We start from the raw sequence: 16,041 nt of genomic DNA, 5'->3' as shown, positions 1-16,041 counted from the left end.
CAGGAAAGTCTATGAAGGAGGTAAGGCGACCCGGATTACACCGAAACCTGGCTGCCTTTGCACTTTTCTTCTTCCTCCACTTTTTCTTCCTCGTCGTCATCGTTGCAGTTTTCGTCTTGATTCAGCGAATCCCATGATCGAGATACTCATTATCCGTTGGACATTCGTCACTCCTTAAATCCACAAAAATAACCAGAAGCTAGATGCTAATCGCCAGGATTTTCTCGCTTCGCTGGACAAATCCTTCAAAGAATTCACTGAGTTATGTCAGAACGAAGATACAGAAGGAATCTCATCGATATGCATGTTATGACAAATCAATTGATTGTACCAATGAAAAAAATTACAGAATTTTTTTTCTATCGCTTTTGCGAAATCCTAGCCAATTTTTAAAATATACACGGTTTGATTTCAATCATATTATTCGTCGATTAGTTTCCAGCTGAACAATCATTCAGCAACGTTCCCCGAATCTTGTCCTGACAAATTATATTCGTAGTTTAAAATCTCGTCTGAAAGATCGATCGTCCCTCTCGCTAATAATTATTTCGATTGCGAGAGCAACGTTCGCCACTTTCAAACCATCACGTACGCGATGCTAATTCGTATATAGATGGGCTAGCCAAGGATTTTAGTGATAACTGTAAACAGTAAAGGCGGATCGGTACGTACATTGAACCTACGAATGACCTTCGACAACACGGACAACCACTCTCACCTCCCAAAACCGTCCTGTATCAGCTTTTAGTACTGAATAATATTTCTCCACTTCCTACGTAGCTTCGAAAAATCAACGGGATGGTCGCAAATCTTTCCTCCTCCGTAAGCTAATAACTGAGCGGAACGATCGTTACATTAGCAGCGTTACATAAAAGATGTAGAAAATTTGGTAAAGATGTTTTGATTAGATATATGCTAAGACGAGACGACCGTGGTGGGATTTTCAGGGACAGTGGTGGGGCAGAGGGCAGGTGAAATTGGTGGGGGTAACTTCCCTTTGAAGAGGACGCGGTCGAAGACACGAGACCGCTCGTTACGTAAGTAAAGCAAAGGATCTTCGTCTCTCCGTTCTCCTTGGACGATCTACATACGTGATTATGCCACTTTCCAACGACCTCGCTATAACTGCTGTCTATTTTCCAAAAACCGACAGCGCGCTTCTATAAAATTTTAATCCTTGGATTCGCGCAATAGCTTTAATATATTACACAGAAAATTTATATAGTCGAATGCTTGATAGAATCCTTCTGTTTCAAAGATTTACAACTCTCTTCGGAAACCAATGCGAAAAGGTACAATGACCCATCCGTCGACCTCCGACAAAAAAGCCTTGAATCGAGTGTCGTGACCCCACTGAAAACTGACAAATCTCCCATATCCCAGATTTCCAAGGATTATCTTGGCCTCTTGTACTTCTCGCATTTCGATCAGTCAAATTGTGGAAATTTTCAAAAAACCTCGCTGAAATTATTTTTATTCAGTGTTCGACTGCAAATAAGCTTTAAGAGAGTGTCGAGAGAATGTGATGTAGTAGCACCATCTATTGAATACTGGAGGGACTCGGTTGGAATATCATTTGTTGGTAAAGCAGGAAACTTGTCTGTGAGACTCGAGGAGTGGGGAATATTTTTATCTACATCGATCACTTCCATTTATTTTGCTCACCCTTTGTAAACCGAACGAAAGGATCACAGAGAGAATATTGTAAATAATTACATTTATTCAATTATCAATTGTACAGTGTAACAGTATGCGATACGCTGAATACAGAATAATCTCTTGTATCATTCACTAATTAAGGCGATTATTAGTATGTGAGTGGTTCATAAGAACTTATATAGCACGTATAATTTATTGTTCATGACATATCTTTTCTTTTACACAAAACGTATTTCACGTGGGACGTTCACGCGACGAATGGTGTTACATTTATTTTGTTCGTATAATATGTATAATAAATTTTATTAAGTAATAACAATATAATGTAATAAGACGTTAGTTCCTCCTAGGTACTCGTGCGAATAAGGCCACAATTTTTTATCGCGTGTATGCGTTTTTTCCAACGCATTGTGTTTATGTGTGTGTGCATGTGTGTTTCGTGTCTACGTAATATGCATATGTGTCTGTACGTGTATTATGCGTGCAGGTGTTGTTTCTCCTCGCATGTTCTTATACGTAATTCTAATTGGTTAATGCAAATGTTCGTAAGCTCCATTTCATTGGGACTTTTTGTGACTTTCGGCAGCGATCGGCATTCTCCACTTCGAATACCACAATTAACGCACACGTTCCTTTTTTTTTCTATACACACGTAGAAAATATGTAATATATTCTTCCTGAATGTTACACGAGTGTACTGTACACTATAATAAACAGAAAAAGGCAGATAGTAAGTGTATGCGTAGTGTAAGTATGTATTTATGTTTGGTGTGAGTGAATGCGCGTGTAGTGTTAAATAAAAATAAAATTACTATATGTATATCAAATTTAGTTCCATAAGAATATATATATAGGATTCGTATTTTTCCGCATGATTCTCGCTCTTATCCAGACTTCACCCTAGCATATATAAAGCAAAACAATAACATCAATAACGCCATGACTTTTTCCTTAATTAAAAACGATTTACAGTATAGTTTTACGTAAGGCTTGGGGGAGGGGGGGGGGTTTCCTGCCTGCCTCTCTTCCCCATTACGCGTGGCTTCTCGCGAAATTTAAATAACAAACGACTATGTGGTCGCTACAACTATGAAGCTAGGAGAAGATAGCCCTGACAGAAAAAACCGCACTAAAAGCGTGTGTGTGTTCGTTCTGCATTCTCCCAGCGAGGAAACTGCGATTCGCGCAGGTTTTCCCGAAAGGGACAACGCAAAAAGGGCTCCGATTATTTAGGGTATAGTATGGCTTAGTTTTTCATCGATTCATACGAATCTTCCGAAGATGTTCTTCTCCCTTTCCCTCTTCGCTTTCTCTTTCTCCGCCTACGTCCCCGTACTCGCTGCTCGTACACGTTTCATTACATCAGCTTCTGCTTGGCGCACTCTGGACAGATGATGTCTTCTCCGTCAGTGATGAAGCCACGGCCCACCAATGAGGTCTTGCATCCAGCGCAGATGAAGCAATCGTTGTGCCAATGCCTGTCTTGGAACGAGATGAATCTTGTTCCGCCGATTCCTGCAAATTTCACAATGTTTATCAATCTAGATGCTCCTGCAGCATTGCTCCTTCTCTTCACGATCAATACCGCCGAGTTATACGGATTTATATACTGAGAACAACTATATCGACTGACCAGTGATTGGTTTCGAGCAAGATATGCATCTCTTGGCAAAGAGTTCTGCGAAGCAATCAGCGCAGTAGGGCTTTTCGTCGCGGGACGTGAATCGTTTTCCTGCCAACGATTGGTTGCAGTGCACGCAGGTGAAACAGTCCTTGTGCCACGGGGCGTTCTTATATGTCACGCCATTGCTGGTGATAACCTGCAGAAAAATCAAGAATATATAACTATATAGACTCTGTGTATAGGGCTGTCGATATTTTCTCCATAAACTGCTACCAAGCAGCTCTTCCTCGCCAGACTCACCTGGTTACATTTGACGCATCGGGTGGCAAATTTGTCCTCGTAGCAACCAGTGCAGTAGATCTCCTGCTCACGCGGGATGAAGCTGTTGGTCCCAAATGGATTTTTGCAGACTACGCAGCAGAAGCATTTCTCGTGCCATTGCCTGGTCTTGTACTCCATCTTTTTGGTACCTGCCAAACAACATTCGAGCAAGCAATTAAACGCGTCGTTTATTATTTAACGACGCGACGGTCCATCCTTGCATGCCGATACATCTATATATACGTATTTATATATGTATATGCTACGGATGGAGCATCGTGCGTGATCTCGTGCTCGAAAAGATTACGAAAGCATGTCCATTAACGGCACATGCTAATAATCGAGCGCGTCATCGTCTTGCCATTTAAACCTACACACCGATATATAACTTCTCGACATTGTTGCTTTTCCGATCAACCTTGCGTGCGGTAATTCGAGCAGACTCATTAGGGTCATCGAGTAGTAGACGTCAGACCAATTTACTTTGCGCAGCGGGCGTCTGGGTTTATAAAGGTCCAATAAAATCTCTTGTGCACGAGGCGATCGAGCCTCTTGAAAGCGTTCATGAATGGAAGAGACAGGAGGAGGAGGAGAGAAAAAATAGAGAGAGGAGAGAGAGAATTATCAGTGGAGCAAATATGGCGTCTAAAACTTATCGACCGTCCATTTCTGAGGTTTGCGTACGGGTAGCGCGTGGGCGCTCGGTGTTTATCACGCTCCTTGGCAGTGCCTTGAGGCGCTCGGATAAATTAACGACCATTCCGAAAGGTGATCCAAAGCGTAGAAACATAAAATTCGCCTCGTTAAAGGGCGTTAAGCTTGATAACGAGGCAGCGTCGAGTGAGTCAACACTGGACAAGGCTCGCTTGGTCCAGCCGGACCATCGTCGAATTCAAGGCTTTTAAGGTTTTTCCCATGAAGAACTCGAGCGCATAATATGCGACACTATTGCTGTATGCTATTGACATTTCGATTATCAGCTGACGTAAGCATCGATAAACTATATCTTCGCCGTTTGTTAGGAAAAATCCAATGACTCGTTAATCTCGATTCTGCTGCTTTCCAATGGTGAAAGCAGAAATTTCACTCTCTTCGCAATATTGTTCATTCTCCGAATTCGGCAGAGTTCGCGTAGGTCAGGAAATTTTAGACCGAATTATATTTAGGCGTGACGCAGCGTCCGCATCTCTCTCTCTCTCTCTCTCTCTCTCTCTCTCAGGACTGGAGCAGAATGCAAATTTTCGACGCGAATAAGCATCCAGCATGAAAATGCTCCGGATTACGAGCGAGGTTTTATATTGGTGGCTGAAGAGAATGAGCGATTGTTCCAAGTGCACCGTTCGATTAGAACGGTGCATAATTATATTTTGCATGGCTGAACAGTGGCCGAACGCGCGAGGAGAGTCGCTTATGGCGACGCGGAGGAGATTACAACATCGCTGGCCTTGGACCATCTGACTTTATACATATACGGAGGTATCGGTTGCTGAGCTGATGTCACGGACCGTCTTCGGCTCTCGGAGGACCGCGAAAATCACGCGGAACCCTGTTTATACCTCGGATTAGCGCCATACGAATCCTCGAAAATTCTGCATCGAGCAAAAAACACTCGATTGCTCATCCTATCGCGATAACAAAATTCAACAAAAGACGTATAAATTACGCGTGTGCGAAATAATATCGTCTCGGGAAAAAATTAAGAGGTTTTCTTCGCGCTGAAGAGCATGAGTAATGCTGCGGTGGGTACACGTTGGACTGTATATCGAATGACGGAGATGCAACTGTGGCAGAAAAACGAAATGTTTATCGCAAAAACTGTGCAGGATCGGTTTGAAAATCGAATAGGAAAGATACATTGTAAAACGACGTGATTCTGTTTATTCGTGAACCATCGATAAGCCATATTTTGGCGGATCGCTCGAGACGCTGGATGAACTCAAGCTCGAAAGAATGAGTCAACGAGTTTACCGTAAAAAATCCGTGCAATAAATTTAATTTATTGCGCGGTGAGCGATTCGTTTCTGAAAACAAACGCGATAATTGAATTACTCGGCGACTGAGTTATTGTTTCAACAATTCTTGGTAAAGGAGAGATGCAGGGGGAGAGGCAAGGGGGTGAATAGATAAATAATGCAGCTAGTGCATTAGCGACCGGTAGCAAATACAAATTGTTTTAATCAGCCTGGACATATTTACGAGTGTCTCATCAGGTTTAATTGCTGGTTTCAGGTTCCCCATTACCATAGAAACTCGCATAAGCCGTTCGCATTCAAGGTTCCCGAGAAGGGGAGATCCGAGGTGGTTACACGCGGTCTTGACATAATGAATTTCCTATAAAGCTATGCAGCTGGGTGTCATAACAATAAGTTAGCAATGATGATCGATCGCGAAATAAACGCCTTCGACACTCGATGATTTCTCAAAGGAAATATATAGTTACTATATAGAATTGTTATAAATGAAAGATTTGTTCAATCAGTGTGTGTTCTTCACCTGGTTCTGCTTTTCTCGGATCCCCCTCTCGACAGTCCTTGCCGAGACAGCACCTGAACCTCGAATCACCCTCCAGAGGTATCATGCTGAAAATTGCAACATCCTCATCTTTCTCCTTAGCCCTCCTTATCCTGTCATCTCCGACCGTTTTGGTTTGCAAGTGCAATTGCCTGGAGAACCTCTCGCTCAGCGCTTCCGTCGCCATGTCTCAGCAATCCTTTTTTTTATCACACAAATTGAATCGACAGCAGAGCGAAAAGCCTCTGGGTTACGAGTCGCTCGATTGGCGCGAGCGATTGTCGCGGAATTTGATGCACACGATGCGATTGGCCCGGAGTCTTGCGAGCCACTGAGGAGTCACGCAATTCTTGATGGTGTTCGCTCTCGCTGGAGTCGGCGAGCACGCGCAGCCTGGTCCTCGCGCGCCACAGACCTGATAAACTCTCGATTCAACTTTTCCTTTCCCTTTCCCTTTCCCTTTTTCCGCCGCCCCTCCAAATCTCTTCTAATCATCGCTCTTGACAATTCCTCTCGATCGCTCGTCGTCCCGTGATAACTCGAATCACCGGTGACCTTGACTTTCGCGACCATTCGTCCACACACACACACACACACACACACACACACACACACACGAGTGCCGCTGCATCCGCGCCAGCAATTCGACCATATTTGTATCGTTGACCCACTCCAACGATCCCCGCCTCGCTTTTCGATAAAGCGTCTCATTTTTCCACACCATTTCAGGGAAGAGGACCCCGAGGAAGGAGAATTTATACTCGGTGGTACAAATATAGATATCGCACTGGGTGATCGCGCGATCGTCCTTTCGTGACGGAGGATATAGCTGCTCTTATCGAAAATCATTAGCGAAGATTCTCGGATTGATGAGAAGTTTGGGTAAAGGTCGCTCTACGCCGTGCACGGTCACGCGCTGGTACCATTTAATTCGCACGATGAGCCTTATTATTTTCAATCGCTCCTTCGCATATAACGCTAAAATCATCCAACGCCCACTCCGTACAACGTCCTTGATCCAGCCCTTTGGTCTATCTCGACTCTATAAATCCTCGATCGACGAATAAATTTATCCAAACTCGGCCTAATGATAAAAATAAATCCAAGGCTCGGCAGATCTTAATGGGAATCTTTGAAAAGGCTTCTTAAACCTTTTACACGTTCCTCGAGTTTGTAAACGTGGATGAATCACGCGAAATGTGCCGATGGAGTATACGCAGCAACGTGGATTCAAAGATAAGAGCCCTTCGACCAGAGACAGTAAGTGAGAGAGAGAGAGAGATATTGCGATTGGCCCATGGCCACCCACGACCCACTTTCGTTTCATGGGAAAATCAGACGGAGCGATAAAGGCAGGAGGATGGCCGGGAGAAAATCGTATACGAGATATACCGACCGAAAAAAAAACATAAAGAAATAAGATTGGTAACAGTACATACGTACACAATAAACGTCGTTATCGAGATGACGAATTGAAAGTGACGCATCCCGTGACAAGTTTGAAATAAAATTGGTCAACCTTGACTCGGTTACCTTAATGCACGAACGCTTAAACTCGATTCGCTCCATACCTGACGGCTCGAACAGGTGGCTTTTGGGACGCTTCTCGAGGGGATTTCTCACTTTTGAGTTCTCTCTATGTATCGAAGGATTATACGTACCAGCACGGAAGATCTCGCCACATCCATCGCAACGGCTGGCAAATTGGGCGTCGTAACAGTTGCCACAGTATATCTTGTCCACCTTGCTTCCGAATTGTTTGTCCACCAAGGAGACCCTGCACCTGTTGCACAGGAAGCATGCCTCGTGCCAATGCTTGTCCTTGTAGGACAGATCCTGAAAATCATTGGTAAAATCATCGTTACTGACCTAGTACACGGGAATATATATATATATAGAGAGAGAGAGAGAAACCGATATATAATGCCGTATCCAACAAAATTTTCCATTTAAAAGCGAGAGAGAGTTTGGCAATTGTTCAACACTCGGTTGCGGTGAAAAAACATTAATCATAAGTATAAAAAGGAGTGGGGAGGGTTTTAAAAGCCGAAAATTCGTGCTCGAGTTATTTTAGGTACGTAGACTGGCCCTGATGAGTTTTTTTCCGCACGCTATCTTCTCGAGGGTTACGGAAGAACTATAATACGATAGTTGGACTGGAGAATTTTTGGCTTGGCAGAAATTAGCGCGAAACTGTTACGAAAGGAGAGATGAGTACGGAAATACATACTAGCAGGGAGCGACATCATCGCATCTATTTCTAGGAATGACTAAGTCAACGCCCATACCTTTCCAGTCTACGTATAGAGAGACGTTGGCCTACGAGTTATTCGAGAAGCCTTTTAACGAACAATATATTATTAAGGGACGCTCACCTTTGAATCGATTCCTATAATTTTGTTGCATTCCTCGCAGCCGTTGGCGAACACGCTCTCGTAGCACTTGATGCAGTAGGGATGCTCGTCCCTGAGCACGTATCGTTGTCCTGTCAAGGATTCGTCGCACTGCCAGCAACAGAAATGCCCGCTGTGCCATTCCTTGTTCATGGCCTTCGTGTACTCGCCACTGAAAATCAACTGTAACACGAAAATCGTTAAAATCCTCGTCTCCTGGAATAACGCACTCTTTCTACACCTTTATCTATATATATATATATATATATATATAGAGAGAGAGAGAGAGAGAGAGAGAGAGAGAGAGAGATAGAGATAGGAAGAGAAAAATCCATCTCCTTTAAACTATATCTCGAAATAAATATATCGACCCATAAAATGGAGAAATCTCTTTGGCAAATTTTCCAAGCAAACAATCTTTTTACTCAATGTACACAGATCTATAAATATACTATGGCTGTTTGATGCGTTGCTTATATATGTACCTTGATTGAGTGCTGTTGTATGTGCTGGCTGAGTATATCTGTACGAGATAGATATTTGCGCGTTTCGGGTGTAAAGAGAGTTTTAGCCGTAAAAAATCCTGGAGCGCCACCCTATCCCATCGAGGCCGTATAGGAATTTCTCAGGAAGTTGTTCCTGCGTTCGAGGCGAGTATCATGCACAAAATCAAAAATTCCTCGGGTTCTCTATCGGCGTTTCTATGGGAATAAGGGTCGAACTCGAGGATATGCTATATATGAACATATATACATATACATATATATATATATATGTGTGTGTGTATACTACTATACAAAGACATAATTCCGATCGCAGAAGGGAAAGGGCACGAGAGTGAGTAAAGTGAGAGAAAAGAGAGAGTTGAAATGGTGGTTTGTATATTTTCCGAGTGAAGGGAAGGGTGGTGGGGGGCCGGACTTTATCGTCAGCCAGCACATACTCGTCGATGGCGCGGTGGTTGTTGTTCGCCGTGCTGTCGACCTCGGTGATCGTGACCTCCGCGGCGTTCTGGTCGTGACTCTCGCGACGCTGCTTCGTCGTTTTCTTCACTTTGCGCACCTTGCGCTCCGTGGTCGTGTACACTACACCGTCTACGTCCGCCATTTCTGAGGATTGTGCGAATTGGTCGAAATCCTCGTGAGAAATAGAGAAACCTGAGAGTCGCGATGGACTATCGACGCTACTAGAAGAGTTTCCTGCTCTCGCGGAGTGTGGCCAACGGCTTTCGAGCTTCCGAACTGACTGAAATCTAAAAGGCCGCTCCGGGCGTCATCATATCGGGACGCTATTTTCGGCGTCCCGACGACTCCAGAAACGCCGCGCGCGCGGCCACCGTGTCCCCCCGCGATTCCCCGCCAGCCCCCCTCGTCCACCTATCGATGCAGCGTGCCGGGTGCAACTCTTCTACGCTACCTCCATCTCGTGGACATCCTCCACTGAATTCTCAGCTCTAAACTTCTTACCACCCCCCTCCCTTCCCACACACCCTCTCTTTTTTCGCTATTATTTTTGGACCGAACGCGTCCCATTGCCACAACGGAATCGACTCGTCATTTTTCTACTCCCCCATCGGTGCCTCCTGCATCGCGAGCTTTCCCAGTCAATTTCGAGCCTTGCTATATATCTATTATTTAAGAAAGAAAAAAACTCTATCGATTTATTCCTTTTAGCGTTATTTCGGCGATGCCAGTAATTTTCGATGCAGTTGGGTTATTCGACCCGCAGAGAGGGATCAAGCTTCCACTCTAACAAACAACTTGGAAACTATGGTACCATGTGGCATTTCTGTCCTCGCGCGAAACGGACGATCTCTCGATTATTGCCTTCGCTCATTCGACTTCTTCCTCCACGCCGCGTATTTTTGGACCGCTTATATCCGATTCCGTCGCTGCATATACGAGTTCTACCTACTCGAGGAATGTCTCGAAAACAGCTCCAGATTTCCCTCCAATTTTGGGTATGTACCTTGCAATTGTTCAGAAAACGAGTAATTGTAATTAATACGTGAAAAATCGATTTTGATCGATCCTTGCAAATTCGATTATTAACGTGTGTTGTTGCATCAGAGAAAAGTTTCAGAAGCCGGAGATAACGGATTTCCTAAAAACATCATGGACGGAACCAAGTTTTTGATAGCCAGCCAAACAGGTGGTTGCTCGGATATGACTCGGATGTAAATAGATCTCCAGACGGAAAATAGAGAAAGAATTGTCGGCACTGTAATTGGGTCGGAATGTTTCGCACATCACCAATATCCCACTGCGACCCACACGCGTTGAAATTTATCGAAAGATTATTCTGTGTAATTCCCTGAATCAGAATTGATCGAGTGCCAATTCACGTTTCAATAACATCGGCATCTTATTTATGCCTGGCAGTAACATGTGCAGTGTCGAAGCTGTCAAAAGGAACGGACCGCGTGTCTTCAAAAGGACACTCTGATCCTGAAGAGTGCGTATAGTCTCGTCCCTACAGTCTCATGTATAAATATATATATACACAAATAATATTTTAACTCCCGATCTATACGCAGAGAGGAAAATGAGGGAAAACAACAGCAGAGTAGACATATACATGGAAATACCTAAGATGTGAAATTTAATCCGATCTGGAGTGTGCAGGGAAAGAGGCAGGAAACGATTGATTAAAAATAACTGATGGGAAAAAAGCGGGTCAGCCAAAAAGAAGCCGGCAATACGAACTGAGTTTCCCTGTCCTGTAAATGTCGTACTGTATACGCGATATACTATACATATATTATTTGCAGACGGGTATGAGATTGATATTTTGGGAGGCCCCACGCTAGGCACACGGCACCAATAAGCACCACGAGACCTCAAGAATTTTCTGTCGCGCGGAATATCAAACGCCACCACGTTTCCTTCCCAGCGTAGGAGAGCGGCCCGCCTCGTCGAAGGTTCCAACGACGGCCGAGAGTAGACGAGCACCTGATGTGCACTGCAGCCGGAGCAAAAAGAAATATCCTATACAGAGGAGAGAGAAAATCCGGCTGCGAATCAGCAAAATATACCCTCTTATGTAAATTCTTCTCTCTCTTGCGAGGCGGAGCTGACCTCTTCAAGTTTACAGTCGTCCCAAGGATCCCAAATAAATGTCTCTTTCGGGTAAATAAGGCTTAAAACGAGATTTATGCCGTTATTATTTTGTCCCGCTTGACTTAACGCGGCGATAAATAAATGCCCTCTGATGTAAATATACGTTGAGTAACGCATTGTTAAGTAAGCACAGTAGCGAGCTTTAAATCCAAGTCCCTCGGACGAAGAATCGCTACATCTTCTCTATAAATATTTGCGGACAGCTGGATGTAGTCGCATTAAAGTATCGGCTGGGACAATTGCGCGGCGATTAAAATACCTGAAATATTTAGAGTTCTGGATGATCGCCAAAGCACAATTGAGATCTGCCGCGGTTTTGTCAATGTACGCAGCCATCTCTCGCGGCGCTCGCGCGACCGCGGAGGGGGTTGCAGGAGGCCGGAAATTGGAAGCGGAAGGTGTCGAGAAACGTTGCGTTCTCCATTATTAGTGATTTCAAAGGAAAATAATCATCGTAAAGAAGGAGCTTTATTTCAAAGGTGCCGATAATAGCAGAATTGTTCAACGAAATTACCCAGAAAGCTTTACTCTGATCGGGATCCGGAATGGCAAACTCGATCGGTCCTTCCTTTCCCTCCTCGGCACTCGCAAATTCCTCGTCGTCGTCCTCGAATTGGTCTCGCTGGTTCACGATCTTCCTGGCGTTATCGTAATCCTCGAGGGTGGCTTCCTCGAACTGCGAGACCTTCGGGGGCCTCGAAGTGGAGGGTGCGCCCTCGTCGGAGGATTCCTTCACCCAGCTGCGGAATCTTTTGCATCTGAAGGACCTTCTGGCCAGGGCGCTCCTGCTACCGAGGTCCTTGCTACCCTCCGACAGTCCCAGTATCGAAGCCTCGTAGTCCTGAAAGGTCTCCTCATCATCCGCGAGCTTCTCCTCGAAGCTCGTCTGTACCTGCACCGAGACAGCGCTGCCTCTGCTTTCCGATCGAGAAAGCTCGCTGTCCGGTGGTGAGGTATTGGTCGACTCGTCACGGTACAAACTACCACCAGCCTGTATCGAAATATCCGATTTCCTGCGTTCCGGCTCCCTCTGCCTCTTGGACTTTCCGCGCGTGCTCAGATTCTCCGCTGATTTACTCACTTCGGCATTCTTCGACTTGAGTCTCGTCGGTTTTCGTAAAATCGAACTCGTCTGCTTGGAGCTCCTCGGCTTCTTCTGCGAGACCGTCGTCGTTATCGTCTCCTGTAGCTTCTCAACGATTACTTCCGGTTCGCTCTCCGAGGCCAACCGGAGGGCCACGTAGCGCAAGTCCTCCGTGACCTTCGCGTCTCGAGAAGGACTCCCCTCGACCGGAAGCTTGCAGCTCTTCGTGGCCGGAGACCTGGATCTGGGCAGGAACCTCCTCAAGGTCCTCTTGACGAAGCGCGAGCCTCCGTGATCGGACTCGTCGATCGAGGAGGCGTCGATCGAGTCTCTGTAACGGCGGACCAAGACCGGAAGGGCGTCGATGGAGGTTTTGGTCGGAGCCTCGTTTCCGGAATCATTGTCGTAGGACTCTTCGCAATCGCTGGACGAGTTGGATCTGGATACTTCCTCGGCCAATCCCAGAGGAATCGGAGTGGGGATTCTGACGTAGCTGTCGGGCTCTGGCAGTGGTACCAGGTTGGAGTTGGAGGGTCTGGAGTCGACGATTCTAATGATCTCCGAGGAGAAGCTGTCCACGGATTTCTCTCGCTGGTCTCGGTCGTCGTTGAAGACGAGGCTCAGTCTAGAGTCTGGCCTTGAGCCGTACAAGAAATTGGTGCTGCACTCGGAGAGGGTGCTGGCATCGAAATTTTTATCCAGCCGGCGTAGCTCGCTCCTCACTCGCAAGCTGTACTCGTGGAGGTTCTCGAGTCTGTGCCTGGCGTCGCGCGACAGATCGAGCTCCGCCGAGTGGCTGAAGGCGCAGAGAGAGTCGTGGGTGCTGAGATTATCGCTGGTCGGGTCGTGATAGGACAAGCAGGGTGCTGGCGGCGGATCGAGGCTGATCACCGCGCCGTTCGAGACTTGCCTGAAGCACTCCAACAGCTCCAGCACCCCCACGCAACCAACCAGCACCGACAGCAGCAAACCCATCTCCCCTTGTCATCCAGACGCGCACAGCCTCGACCACCACTGCCAAGTCTCTCTACCACTCGAGGATCGACTCTTCATCTCCAGATCTGGGACAAAAAATTCCCCTGTCCCCTGCACCGGACCCCGGCTGGAAGCTTCGACCGTTTGGCAAACATTTCACTGGATCTATCCTCTGGTCGGTGTCTGTGTGCGTGTGTATGTGTAATCGCGACTCGGCACACCCCGTGGCCTCTCAGGTTCTCTTCTCCGTCACACGTGCGATGACCTTGGGCCACGGTCCAGTCTCTCCTGCCGCGGCTTATCGGAGCTTTCGCAGCTGACGTAATACGAGGTATTGCGCAAGAGGGATCACTCGCGTGCTATACGTACGCGACGAGATGCTTCGGAAAATCTCAGTCCGGATCGTTTCGTTCGGAGGCGGCAGGGTGTGGATCGGCCTGGTCGATCGATCACATTCGATCGTCGATTATCGGATCAGCCACGCTGGCGACTGCCAGAGCGAACTGTTTTATTTTCCGCGGGCAAAGCGACCGGATAGCAAACTGCCCAGCTACCCAGCAGCCCAGCGGCGTCGCTAGACCGCTCTTATGTCTCACTCTCTTATGTCTCTCTTTAGCTAAAGGCTAAAGTTAGCCCGATGTCCCTGGACGCGAATCGCTGTCCTTAATGCAACCGCGATCGATGAGGCTTTGATAATTAAGCACACGCGCAATTTTGGCAACCTACCATAATTGTGCGAGACAAACTCATTCGGCCACTTTATAATATATACCTATATATATGTATTCGTCACCTTCTTAAAACTCACCGCGCACAGCAGTATCGTTTCAACGAAACTGCAGGGTTCCTGAAAATTCTCAAATTTCATTCTCTATAACGCGATATCGCACGCGCGCATGATACAATAGCGATGTTTATCCCAAGCTTCTCGCGTCATCCGCAAAGTTTTATTTTGGTTATCTCATGGGTTAGCGTTCGACGTCAGAGATACGAGCCACTTTGCGCGCGGTACTCTTTGGCTTCTCTCCAGCGAGAGCCATCCAACAGACTTTATCGAACGCTTCATGACTTACGGTCGAAAGTCTAAAGTGTGCCGAGTTAATTGCTCGAACAATCAATTGAATTTCGTGGAAGTAATAAGTTCCCATTGTAAATAGAGCATCAGCTTTATCAATTAATATATATATATATATATATATATATATATATAGTATGACAGAGTTGAAGAGACGTGGATCTCCTTATTTACAGTCCGATGACTCCTCGAAGATAACCATGCAAACGCGAGCACCGCGGGCTTCATGAATGAACCGTCTTCAAGATTCGACCTGGCATCTTCGCGAGCTTTGCTTCCGTTGCTGGTCGATCGAGTACCAAATCTCCGAGCAATCCTCGAGTTTCCATTTCTCCAAGGAGGCCGAAAATAAACTTGCCGCCGACGACCCATCGTACGCAAACGAAAATAAAATGGCTGCTGATGCCACACGAAACTCCGAGAATCCATCATTTAAATAGCGTGTATGTGTATTAACGCGAAACCCGGAGGAATTAGTGGAGAACGCTTGTTTAACGCGGAATGCCAAACGTCGAGGAGAATTCAGCACGCGGATTCTAAGGTACGAGATTTTTCGCGAGGCCTCCGCAGGTATGATAGGGAGATTTCGAAATTCAAAGTCCATTTCCGAGTAAAACGGAACAATATGCCAATGTTATTTCCGGCGATGATCGAGCGTGTGGCATGGCCAAAGGGAATAGGGGCGTGCCGTCGAATCTGGAAGATTCGGCGGTCAATCGAAATTAGATTCTTGAAATCGGTGGATCTTCATTCGAGCGTAATAATGAACAATATGGGACTGGGGGAGCGAGAGTGTCGAAGACCCTACCGGAACTTGCGTGGCTCGTCACTGGATGCGTTCATTCGTCCCAAGGTCAAATAACAAGAAACGACTGCGTCCTAATCGCGATTATATCCGTTGGATCTAATACTTCCACTGCAATATCTAATCCATGGCGATAAATCAATCGGCGATCGAGCAATTATACAGCGACCCGCCTTTGTAATCTTTCAATAACGAGCTTTATACCTATGTTGGTTCTGAAATCATTCATTCTGAAAATTACCACTCTTCTCCTCCCCCCCCCCCCTCTCCCCCCATTCTCATTCCCGAGTCAATAAATTCTTTTACGAGAGCGTCAATATTTTTCCTGCGATTCGAGAAGCCTGCCGGTATTTCTTGTAAAAATACAAGCCGCACTTTCGTATTTAAACGCATAATCGAATATATAAGCATGCGCCTGTGAATTTCTGGCCTGATTTATGCACGCTAGACACGACAGGCTTACAAAGTGCTGCTG

General features: G+C 46.0%; 1 protein-coding gene across 1 annotated transcript in view; it reads right to left on the bottom strand.

Moving 5' to 3' along the window:
• Nucleotides 1–1,700: 1,700 nt before the first annotated feature.
• The window catches only part of LOC136784998 (uncharacterized), a 37,715-nt gene continuing 23,374 nt past the window's right edge, over nt 1,701–16,041 (bottom strand). The window contains exons 6-10 of the mRNA XM_066745970.1: nt 8,491–8,691; nt 7,777–7,951; nt 3,584–3,753; nt 3,293–3,479; nt 1,701–3,174 (exon numbers count right to left, since the gene is read on the bottom strand). Of these exons, the coding sequence (XP_066602067.1) occupies nt 3,017–3,174; nt 3,293–3,479; nt 3,584–3,753; nt 7,777–7,951; nt 8,491–8,691 (891 nt within the window). The 3' untranslated portion in view covers nt 1,701–3,016. The remainder of the gene's footprint in view (nt 3,175–3,292; nt 3,480–3,583; nt 3,754–7,776; nt 7,952–8,490; nt 8,692–16,041) is intronic.

This window comes from Prorops nasuta, unplaced genomic scaffold (assembly GCF_024137725.1).
Source record: "Prorops nasuta isolate Cenicafe-Biocafe unplaced genomic scaffold, Cenicafe_Pnas_1.2 PNAS00125, whole genome shotgun sequence".
NCBI lineage: Eukaryota > Metazoa > Arthropoda > Insecta > Hymenoptera > Bethylidae > Prorops > Prorops nasuta.
The sequence above is the reverse complement of the archived record's forward strand: the minus strand, read 5'-3'. Positions and strand labels throughout refer to the sequence as shown.